This window comes from Cygnus atratus, chromosome 3, assembly GCF_013377495.2.
Source record: "Cygnus atratus isolate AKBS03 ecotype Queensland, Australia chromosome 3, CAtr_DNAZoo_HiC_assembly, whole genome shotgun sequence".
Taxonomy (NCBI): Eukaryota; Metazoa; Chordata; class Aves; order Anseriformes; family Anatidae; genus Cygnus; species Cygnus atratus.
This window is the reverse complement of record NC_066364.1, coordinates 27,266,574-27,278,980: the sequence shown is the minus strand read 5'-3', so window position 1 is coordinate 27,278,980 and position 12,407 is coordinate 27,266,574. Positions and strand designations below refer to the sequence as shown.

General features: G+C 34.8%; 1 protein-coding gene across 2 annotated transcripts in view; it reads left to right on the top strand.

Annotated features, from left to right (window-relative positions):
* KHDRBS2 (KH RNA binding domain containing, signal transduction associated 2) overlaps positions 1–12,407 on the top strand; it is a 348,366-nt gene that overhangs the window by 322,977 nt on the left and 12,982 nt on the right. For both annotated transcript variants that reach the window (XM_035543032.1, XM_035543031.1), the window contains one exon: positions 5,537–5,595. In XM_035543032.1, the coding sequence (XP_035398925.1) occupies positions 5,537–5,595 (59 nt within the window). The remainder of the gene's footprint in view (positions 1–5,536; positions 5,596–12,407) is intronic.

The window sequence follows — 12,407 nt, the reverse complement described above, 5'->3', positions numbered from 1 at the left end:
TTAGACAGGATCCTGTTAGCATAGGAGATACGTATTTGATTGTATCATTTATCAGTATTTAAAACTGAAAATTCTGCAAGATGCTCAACAGAAATGATATTGGAAAAGAGGGAGGTAATGGGAGATAGGATACCAAGACCTCAAAGGATCCACCCGAAGAAATGAAAAAAGAATAAGAGTTGTCTAAAAGGTTGAATCCCACCTCTAGGGGTTCTTATAAGTCATCTAGTATGTTAGCTTGACTTGAGAATCTGTTATGTGAAGCTAATACAGACTGGGATATAGATATAAAGAGAGCTATAATTTTATTTCTCTGTATTTGTCTAAAATATCAATGCTAACTGCACAACGACAAAGGCCAGGAATCTCTCTTCAAAGACTGCCAATCCTAAAACACATTGGTTCGTTCTCACATTGTCAAGTGACAACACAAGAAGGGAAGTCTCTCAAGAGTTATTCGAAGTATAGCATGGAAGCTTTTCATCTGTTTGCTTATGAATCTAACTATAGAAAAAGACTGCCAATCCTAAAACACATTGGTTCATTCTCACATTGTCAAGTGACAACACAAGAAGGGAAGTCTCTCAAGAGTTATTCGAAGTATAGCATGGAAGCTTTTCATCTGTTTGCTTATGAATCTAACTATAGAACTTCATTGGCATGAGCTGAATCTCTAGTTTGGACCAATTCAAGTACTTCACAAAAGAATCCTGCTTATTATCTAATGTGTGAGTTATAACTCCAAGGCTGATCAAAATTTCCTAAATTGACTAACTGTTTCCTAAACATTTCCTATTAAAAAGTTAATATAAGATTCTAGTGTATAATCTCCCAGCTAAAGAGTGCAACCATTATGAAAGAGAAGCAAGTTATAATAATATGCCTTTACAGCAAAAATAAATAAATAATCATCTGCTAAAGATCTAGCTCAACAGGTTTTAATCAAAAGCTGTTAGATTCTTAAGATCTTTCAGGATAGATTACAGAACACACTTTACCAAGTATCTATATGGAACCATGCATTTGGAGTGTTTAAAACAGACCAACCCTTTCTTGTACCTATCAACTCTGGCTGTTAGTGTGACCACTGCATGTCCACAACCACATTTTGTGCTCCACAGTTAGAGAACAAGCTAGAGAATTTAGATATTTATCAGTGAGTGAAAGCAAAGAACAAAAAGAGAAGAAAAAGATACATGAGAGAACACAACTCAAGTTCTTCAATTCTTGCAATGTTCTGCTGCCTTATATTAGAGAAGTTGCAAGAGCAGCCAGGGAGCCAAAAGGTAATTCTGCTGACCCTGTGTCTTTTGCCAGCAGCTTCCTTCAGGTACAGGAAGAGATCAGTCAAAGGCTAGTGCAGTCTATTCATTAATGTTGTGATTTTCCATATCTCAAACCATTGATCGCTGAGTGGTAAACATCAATCCTCCCTCAGGTAGTTTGTTGACCCCAAGAGTTAGGGTTTTGTGACTTCAATCTTAACTCCTTTGTTTGCATTTCTCTGCTTATACCATCTTAAAGCACTAGTCTTCAAAGCCTTTTGAGCTGTGTGGTTTCCCATGGGTATTGACACAAGTTGCAATTTAATTTTGCTTAGTTTCTGTCAATTTGAAAATGTCCCACCTAATGAGAGATTAAAAGCCAGTTGCTGTTTAAGTATACAGTCTCTGCATTTAAGGTATTCTCATTTCATAGGAGCACCAGATAGTTCTGGTTGGAAGGAATTTAGGACGTCCTTATTGCTCAAATAAAGAACATTTTTATTCTTTTCTTTGGAACTGATCTGTCTTTATCTGCCTGAAAAGATGTTTGATCCCCAGACTTTAAAATGGGTTCAAAAGCACTAACCAAGATCTACAGTTAAGTTAAAAATAAATATAAATATATTATGATTATGAAGATTAATGGTATATACATTATAAATATTCTTGTCCACTAAGCACAGAATCATATATCCTAGTTCTGAAAATTTAATCTAGGTAGAGGAAAATTTTATCAGAGGTTCTGATGTTGAAAAACAATTGGGATGTAAAAATAATTAAACTATTTGTAAGACTCAGAGTCCCATATATGTAAATTTTTCCACAAGTGGTACATATAGAAGGTAAGTCTAAGTCATGGCACATCGTCCCCTGTGTTTCAGAGTTGTGGTGTTAAAGTATAGTGCAATACTTTAAAAATTTAGGAATAAAATCTGTGAAGTTGTTAATGAGTTAATCTTATCCACATTATAAAATGTATTGCATCATGCTTTCAGGTGGGTACTTGAATTTTAGTAAATTACACTTCATCTTGCTTGGAAGTAATAAATGCTAATGATAGATAATGATGTCTTGTTTCCAATTAACACTGCCAACAGAACCTGAGGTTTCTACAATTCATGATCACTGCAGTTTTCAGGAACTGTCTGAAAACGGTAAAATTATATAAACAAGTTTTTATTTATGCTGAATTCATTTGCTGTTTTTTTCCTTCCATAGCTGGTCATAATGCAAATGAATTATGTTTATCTGTATTTTAATAATAATAATAATAAAAAGACCTTATGTATGTAGAACCATTTTCTATCACCCATTTTTATAACATTCATTGTTCACTTTAATAAAACACATAGCAAAATGTTTACAAATGAATGCATATAATAGATTTATAGTGAATATTCAGAAAGGTTTAAAATAGAGCAGACTAATGAATGAACAGTCTGGCTCACAAGATATGTTTTTAAATTGGGTATTTCGTACTAAGTACTAACAAATTTGCCCCAGTTATTGTTCAAAACACTATCTGAGTTACCAATGAATTTGAAATATTTTCATTCCAATCTGTGAAAAACATGCATTATTCAGGGAAAAAATTTGGAGAACTTAGATATTGTGCTATGAATTACACGTTTTCAGAAACAGTTTAAGGATTGTGCTTACAAACATCAAATTTGCAGTATACAACAAATCATTTCCTTCCTACAGCTGCAATACAGCTTGTTTCTTATTTGAATGGTTTGCATATTGACTTCGAATTCTGTTTATAATGTATTTAATTTCCAAATGTTTTCTGTGCAGGATTTTTATCTCTCATTCTTATTGTCTGTATGACTGTGTTGTTTTTTTTCTCAAATAAAAAAATACAACAACCATAAGGTAGCAAGGAATTTTTACCTGCTCTTACAAGTGTTACATTTTGCTAGATGTTATACTGATAGCAATCGCTCAAGTGACCAGTGAAAGGGGGACTGCTGTTGATAACTTACTGGCCTTTGGATTGGGTCCAAAATGCACTCAGCTAAAAGCTGACCTTTGGATGCACTTTGTAAAATATAAGAGGAAGAAATATTAGGATCTTATCCACTGACAGAAGATGAGAGTTCTATGATTTCTTTTCCTATAACCCCCCTCACTATTCCAACACCCTCCTCTACCAAGAAAAAGCTACAGTATGCCAAAATGATGATGCTTAAATTGTATTACGTGAGATTTTTTATGCCAGATGTGGGTGGTATGTCAGCTGTCTGTTCTGAACATTTCAAACATTTTCTTAGGTCTAAAACCATGAACTCTGTAGATATGACTGGATTTATCCCTGATTTTGACTGCCCAATTCACCCTGGGTAGTCCTGTAAATTGTATTATAATTGATTACTAAAATCATTGCAAAAATGCTACAGAATGTTTAGTGTGTTCAACAAATAAAAAGATGTATTCTTCCTGTCTGTTTCTAAAAAGTCTTGCACAACTTCAAGAGAAGGGTGTATATATTTGGATAATTACTTTTCAAGCAAACTGGATGACTCTACTATGGTTATGCTCAGATGGCATTGGGAAAAATTTTTAAATGAATTAACTTCATTTTCATTCATGTCGCTCATAAATCCACTTTCTGTTTTAGTAAATGAATTTCATGTCTAAGATATTTACATCAGTGCACTATCTGCTCACATGAATGAATGAATGACTGCTGGCTAAGTTAGTAATGCACAACAATTATCATTGCATTTTTTGTTCAAAATCAAAACAAACAAAAAAACAATACACAACATTTGTAGCTCAAAACTGACTATGAGAGTAGTACCAACCCAATCAGGGAATGTTGTGTCCCAAATCAGAATAACTTGACTGTCAGTTATCAAACACATGCAATCAGTGCTCTCAAATGAGATACAGCACATGAATTATTCTCAGAAATTATTCCAGGAATAGCTATGAATAATTATTAAGTTCAAGACATCAAAAATCTGATTACAGGCAGTTGGTGAACAAAGTCAACATTTGTTTAAGAGAATAATTGTTACAGATTGTTTGTTTATGTCTATTCCATTTGTGAAATATTTTTACTTACATTCCACTGTCAACTAAGCTTCTCTTTCAAGTGTAAACTAATATTTTTGAAGCAATAATCCAATATGGAAAATTGTCTGAGCAATAATGTTACAAATAGAGAAATACTGAGCTGGCTGCATGCTACTGTTGTTTTTGAAAGAGTCCTTCTCACATAGTCTCCAAGGAGAAAGGAGCAAAAGTGACAACAAAAGAGTTAACAACAGGGAAGTATTTTTTGTTTGTTTCCCTGCAGATAGAAGAAATACAATATCATATAATGCACAGAGATTGCAAGTTTTCTGGTCAGGTACTGACTCCTTTTAATGTCTGCCTGGTACCTGATAGCAGCAGTAGTCTGATCTTGAATTTGGTTCCAGGTACCAAATACAGAATTCAAACCGTGAATTATAATAGCAGTAAAGCAAAAGTGTGATTAATTCCACTCCTGTTTCAATACGTATTAGAGGTCAAATTTTCTGGGTGCCCACTTCAAGGTGATTGCTGATTATCAAGTTGTTACTATGATCTGTAATCCTTTGGTAACATGCTGATACAACAATACTCGATCTTTTTTAATTAACAAAAAGCAATCAAAATGTTCTTTTGCAACTGATTTTCCAGTCCTTAAACCTTTAAATATGTTTTATTAGTACTGTGTAAAACTTTGCATGACTGTCAATAACTGCATAAGCAATAGGCCTGTGCAGGAGCAGTGAAAACATTCTTCAGGAGAAAAGCTGAAAAACTGTCAGTGTTCTCAGTAAACATAAGTGGTTTACAGGTTCCATACAGTGCAATAAAGTCATCTTTGGGAAAAAAAGAATGCTGAATTTGATACTGCATAAATGTTTGGAATTACAGGTAAATGGGTTTACACCTCTTCTGGCAGTTTAACAATAGTGAGTAATAAAGTGGATAGACTGTTTTCATACTTTATTTTTGCAAATAGAATTTCTGACAGTGTTTGTCACGTCTCCTAGCTTTATGTATTTAGGGACAATTTTACCTTATGCTTAACAGATAAAGAATGTGATTTTATTTATTATATCTATTATCATCATCAATACCTTCTTCTTTACATTTTCATAGTTTTCATTATCCCTGAAACTAGCTGGACTATGCTATCATGTAAAAGTATTAAAATACATTTCATTTTCTGTGCTCTATTTTGAGTTGCTTACCCATGACAATAATAACATGCCTATCTGAATCTTTTCCAGTGTGCCTGAATATTATGATTACGGTCATGGAACAAGTGAAGAGGCTTATGACAGCTACGGTAAGGTCTCTTCCGTCTTTAGCAAAAGTGTGAAATCAAAAGAAAAATCTGTCATCGACAACTCAGAAATTACTTCCATGCACTTTTCTTTCTCTCTGTGCTTTTACAAAGGCCAGACTTAATGGATTTGTGTGGTCCATTTTGTGTGGTTTTAGGGTGTGGTTTGACTTACTGATGAAGGACCAGAAAATAGGGCAGATCCATTTTAATCAAAATTACAAAGCAAATTAATCAGTCATAGATCAGCTTTAACAGCAACATTGAAGTTTCTGCTCAGTGCCTGAATCACAGTGCTATGTTTCAGTCTGCTTGATGTGCCAATAATCCTGTATATCTACTACTGCCATATGCATTTCAACCAGCAAGTTTTGCAATATTTTGAAATATAGACTTGCTCAAAGGGGAAGAAGAGGGTGCTCCACCCCTGTGTGAACCCCTCCTGCACCAAGTGGCAGAGGAGCATAGGAGTATCCTCAGGCTGCATGAGGCAGTAAGGATAAAGAGAGCACTGAGTTCTTTGCATCTCTCCCCACTAAGTCTGTGTCTGAGACAGAATAATTCTTCTTCAAAAAAATAGAAGGCATGAGACAAAAAGACAATATCACTCCAATGTGTACAGCCAATTTTCTAGATCAATTACTTGATATTAATGATGTATTTCAATAACTAATTAGAATCTATTCCATTTTTTCCAAACATATTTTTATCAGTACATTTTACCATCAGATGACACAGTGAATCAGATGACAATTTCACTGAGACAAGAGAGCAGTGCTGACTATTGTAAGCTTAGACACTGACCCTTTTGTATTCAACACAGCTATCATGCTTGATTTACTGGTACTAATAAAGTATTGTAAGTTCACATGGTGACTTCCAAAGCATTATGAAAATGAGAGCTGCTGGAAATGACACTGCAAGCAGGAGTTACATTAAGGGGTTATATAAGGATTGCTGCTTGAAAAAATAATTTTATTCATGCAGCTGTGAAGCAAATTTCACCGTAATATAAAGTTGCAGTTTCCTTTGTATTTGTACAGCAATCACAAGACATTACTGGGACACTGTCAAAATGATTGCATTGTATAATCAGAAATAACTTAATTTTTTGTATAATCAGTATTCGCAATACATTCGGATAACATAATGTGCAGTCAAGCACATTTCCAGTTCTAAACAAGTAATAATAATAACATATCCATATTTATGTTTGTGCTTCAGTCACCCTCTGCCTTTTTTCCTCTTTGTATGTAGTTTTTTAATATCTGCAATGAAAGACCTTTCCTGCCCTTTACGGATTCCCTCTACATCCCTCCTTCCAGATGCATTGCTAAGGTTTTGGGCAATGCAGAAAAGCACAGTCTCAGCACAGTAAGAATTACCCAGTATTAAACTTTTAACTAGACTCCCCCACACCGATTCTATGTGTGCTTGGGCAAGCCATTTGAAGTAATGTCACTCTTCCTCCAATCCCTCATTTGTAAAACTAGAAGAATATTACTTGTTTTCCCAGCAGGGGGGTTGCAAGGACTAATTAACTAAGGCTTACAAAGTGTTCAAGGAGTCTGATCATGACTAAATTTATGCTCCACATGAAGCTACTTTTTTTTATTTTTTTTTTCCATTAAGCAGCTGAAACGAACTGAAAATATCTGGGTTTGCTTTGCTAGACTTGTCTCAAAATGTATGGTTGATAACTGTTGACTTACATTTTTGCATAAAGTATGTTCTGAGCTCTCAGTTGAATACAACATTCTGGAGTAGTTTTGCCAATAACCTGGAGCAAATGTGACAATGAAATAAGATTACAAATTGCAATTTTTCTACTTTCTGAAATCAGGGAGAGATATGTATATGAGAGTTTGTGCTCCCATTGCTTCACGTTAGCAGATTAGTAAAATTGGTGTTTATATGTTTTGGAAAGCTGTGCGTGAAATTTCTGCATCCCAAAGTTACCACTGTTTGTCTGAGGAGGTAATCTGAGTATACGCAGCTGTAGTTTTCTGAATGTTCTTTCAGATGTGTGTTCTCTCTGAACACACACTGTTGTTTTTCATTCTCTTTTTTTTTTTTTCACTGCCTCCCACTCAACCAATAACTAAGCAGTCTGGTGCCTCCCCTTCTCATCCTCATATAGCTTTTGCCCTAACTCTCCATTATGTCTCTGTTTTCTAATTCTGCTTCAGAATGTGTTGCAATTCATCATGAGACATCTGAATCCACCATACTGTATAAAATTATCTCCCCTATCGTATCTCAGTGTCCCACAGGCATCAACAATCTTTTTCTCTCACCTCTGTTCATTTTCACACCGATTTTTACCTTCCACAATAAGACTATATCCCTCCTTCACAGTCCTTTCTGGTACACTTCTGTAGTTCGGAATTCCCTAAAATTCTGAATAAGACCATACACACATACAGCACAAATACATCGAACCCATTTTCTTGTTGATGTCTATTACACATTTCCTGTAACTTGCCCTTTCACCTTTATTCTGTCAGTATCTGTATTATATATATATAAAAAAAAAAATAGGTTGGCATTTCTCTATTTTGTCTCATGCATCCTCTTGCTTCTAACTTATCTTTAGATGGTTCTTAATCCTGAGAAGGTTTTCTTTTATTCTGTTCATAAACTTGATTCCCCCAAATAGTAATGCTACGTAGTACTTACAAATTTGCCTTTATGTGTCATACAGAGCTCTCTGTATTTTGTTGCGTGATATAGGGCCATAGTACCCCCATACAAGCTGCCTGCTATAGCTTTTCTTTCTTCTGAGAAATATCAGGTGTTTTATGTCTCATGGGTTCTTTTATGCTCCTTTTAAAAGAGTGCAGTGAAGTCTGATTGTGGGTACTCTTTTCTCAGAAGTTGTTTAGATTTATGCATTAATGCAAAACGGATGCAGAGTCCACCTGAAAGCCATGTCATTCTCAAAAAGTTCAGCTCTCTTTTATGTAGATGTAGGTACCAAGCAAAAAAAGGCCTGTTACTTGTCTGAGGCTAGGCAAGATGGATTCTCACATGCTATCTCCCACTGTGGAATCTACACCTTGAGTTAATCATCATGAATTCCTTGTTCAGTTTCTTATGTGAAGTTCCTGAGAATTGGATCCCCTACAAATCCAACCAGGAAACCTCCCAGGGCAATAGCAAAGGCAGCTGAGAGAGATATAAGTAAAATCCCACTTCTTCCTGTGACTTAGGGACATTCTATGAACAAAAATTCATAGCACAGATCCTGTTATGCAGCTAGTCACTTAAACTCCTTACGGTGATTTGATATCCTTGCCACCCAGACTCTCAGAAGGATCAAAGTTAAAATGCTTCAAAATTATTCCCTGCAGAAGCTTTGGAGCATCTGGGAATGTTTTATTAAGGAATTATGAGATTCCTGCAAATTTTCGATGGGTTCAGGATTATACAGCTACTGCTAGAGAATTTCAAAGATCAATGTTTTGGACTTAGGAACAAATACCAGGACATACGCATGAAATCTTCTGGATATAGCCCTTACAGGCTTTATTATTTTTACTGACAAATTTCTTTAGAAGTTAGTTTAAAATTGAAAGACCATTTACTTAAACTACTGTGCAATTTTCTAAAACATAAAGTAGCCTCACCTCTAATCATACTTAGTAACCATTTATGATACTTATCTTGCTGAAGTACAAAAAAGGCATTTTATTCACTGGATAGAAGCAATCTAAAGGAAAAGCCCTTTGTAAACCATTCAACTCATTTCATTCTCATTTTCCCTGTTCTATAGAGAAACCAGCATTCCTGCTACAAGTGTTATGCTGCTTGTTAGCCCACTCTAGAAGGATAACAGATATAGCATGACTTGTTAGCAAGCACATCCTATAACTTATAAGCTATATTAATTATATCTGTCTGACCTCACAGATGTTTCATCTGAACGCTGTTTCTTCCTTGAACTGCTCAGAGTACTCAAGGTGTTGTTTGCCAGACGCAGTTTCTGCCTAGCTTCCACCAAAGGAGGGAAGCTGTTGCAGAGGATCTCTGCCAGTTCCTCCTGCAGAAAGCTGAAGAGGCTCCTGCCTCTGTTCCCAAAGGTTAATACTGCCATATTGAGTATGGAAGAAAGTAAGTGTGTGCCCACTGTCAGATGCTGTAGTTCACAACCCAGTGCAGGTACTGCTTTTTGTATTAGCTGGACAACAGGGATTTATGTTTTTATGTCAAGTCACAAACCACAGTATCTCAGAGACATATGCACTTCTGCTGCTACTACTAAAAGAACAGGAACCTTAGGAAAAGGGTGAAAGAATAGTGTTGAAGTCTATAACACCCTAAACTGCCACAATTATGCTAGAACACCATCTGCCAAAGGCCTTAGGCAAGAACTGAGAAGGTTAATCTGTATCTTGTCTCCTGTACAAAGAGAGAAGAGAAGTGAATTCCACACACACTTCTGTTGCTATACAGCAAAACGTGGCAAGGCTGATCCCTACATTTGACACCATGCAGCAAGGAGACATTATTTCAGTGTAACTATCGTCAACAAAATTAATCATAGAATCAAGGAATGGCTTGGGTTGGAAGGAACCTTAAAGATCATCTAGTTCCAACCTACCTGCCATGTGCAGGGATGTCAGCAATTTTTAGGAATGTTTATGAAACTGGAAAATTTGTCTTGGCCAAAATACTCAGGTTTAAAAAACTCTATGAATCCTAAGAATGAAATTGTTCAAGCTCAAAAATCCCAAGTGCTATTCCTTACAAATGGCTAATATCAGGAAAAACTAGAACAGGACAAATGCAAAGTAGTACTTCAGCTTGTACAATACCCCAATCTTTCCCACTTCTGGCAAACTGAGGGACTCCCTAGGCCAAAGATGTGCTACATCACTGTGTTTTATAGTCACTGTCCCATTCTCTTCTACTAGTTAGTTTAACTGCTTTTTTCACTCTGTTTTAGCATCCACAGAAATTCATGGAGAAGCATTCCACAATGTAATTACTCATGCCTTAAAATGTACTTCCTTTTGGTTGTTTTAAAACTAACTCCTGATCACATTTCCAATTTTTCGCTGTATTGTAAAAAAAAAAAATAATTATTGTTCTCTAGTCACATTCATAATGTCTTTCATTTATTTACAGTATTTTGTCATTCCTCAGTCAGAATTCATTTCTCACTGCTTATTCTGATGTCAGTAAAAGGGAAAAGAAAAAAAAAAAAACATCCCAAACCTTTTCATTTTTTCACAGTTTGTTTTAACACAAATTAGAGGTACCCTAAAAAAATAAGTCAAACATTAGCATTAGTCAATCATTTTTGCTTTGAACTCAAAAAATATTCTATTCACCAAAAATGAAACAGTGGTAGATATTTTTGCATTTAATTGAGAAACCTGAGGAACTCTTCATTTCATCAAAAATTATTTTTCTATCTTACAAAATTTTCAAGCTAAATAAATGCCTTGCTCCATTCGTCAGTCTTAGGGGAAGAAGAAAAAATAAACCTTTTACATTCAGATTCATTTAATGATAAATGACAAAAATATTTTGGATTCAGAAAAAAAAATACTGGGATAAAGCATATTTGGCTCATTTTTTATTTACTGTAAATTATTCAGGATTTTTTCTCTTTTTTTAAAGTGTGTGCATTTTTCTCCAATTATAACATTTTGTAGTGCATATTATACCCCGTTTTAGCATTAAGCTCTCACTTGTAAACAACTAGTATTTGGTTTTAGGATAATTCCACCTTGTATAAAAATTAGAAAGCATAACTGTTTGATATAATTCCTTTTAATGTAAAACACCATTTAAGTTGTAAAATGCTGCCACAATGATTTAACTGACTATTTTAGAAATAATTCTCTGCCAGTCATTTAATACAAGAGCTTAATAGTTTTGATGACAATTAGTTTACTAAGTAATACTCTACCCAAACAACACTTTATAAAAAATTCTTTACAGGGCTTTATAGGGCTAAAAGCTAAAAATATACAACAATGCTCCACTAGTTTTTGACTATCTTGTTTACTTTTTAAATTTGTGTTTTTCTGAGAAGTTTATTAACCAGTATTTTTTTTTTTTTTTGGTCGGGAGGTCAGGGTGGATAACAACGATAGTTTCTGCTGAACAAGTAAAAGCAAAAATGAATATATAGTTATAAAATTTAGGGAGAAATATATGGAGAGATGAAACTTCAGGAATTCCAATAAACAAATAGGTTGGTTAAAGAGATGTTATTTTATGAAACATAAAGTCTAATAACTTATTATAAGACAAGTGTGCTCATTTCGTGGAGAAACTCAAGTAACTACCAAACTTGTGTGAAATATACCCTTCATTATTTAATATGGCAGTGACAAAAACACATGAAGCCATGCTGCAGCGTATACAGAAAAAGTATTTTGTGAATTCTGAAGAAGCACGTAGCAATTGCTCTGCAGGTGAAGGTAAGAAGTTTGTTCAGCTGTCAGTCCAAGTTCCTTCCTTATTTCTGATAGTAACATTGATATTGTAGGTCATTGGTCCTATTAATCACCAAGCCTATGGTGCTAAGCGTTTCTTGCCTTTTTTCTATTTTTTTTTTTTTTTTTGGCAGCCTAGCACCATTTAAGTCTTCAGTCTTCAAATGTAGGAAATTAAGTGCTCGATTAAGGTAGCGACTGATATCTAGATATAAGAGACAGGTCTGATTCTCCTTGTTATATTGTTTGACTTCACATAGCTTGTGAAGTTTACACTGATTACAGGAAAGATCTTTACTAATACTAATTGATAAAGCTTTGCTAATGTGAACTGATTGTTCATTTATATAATCTGAATTTATA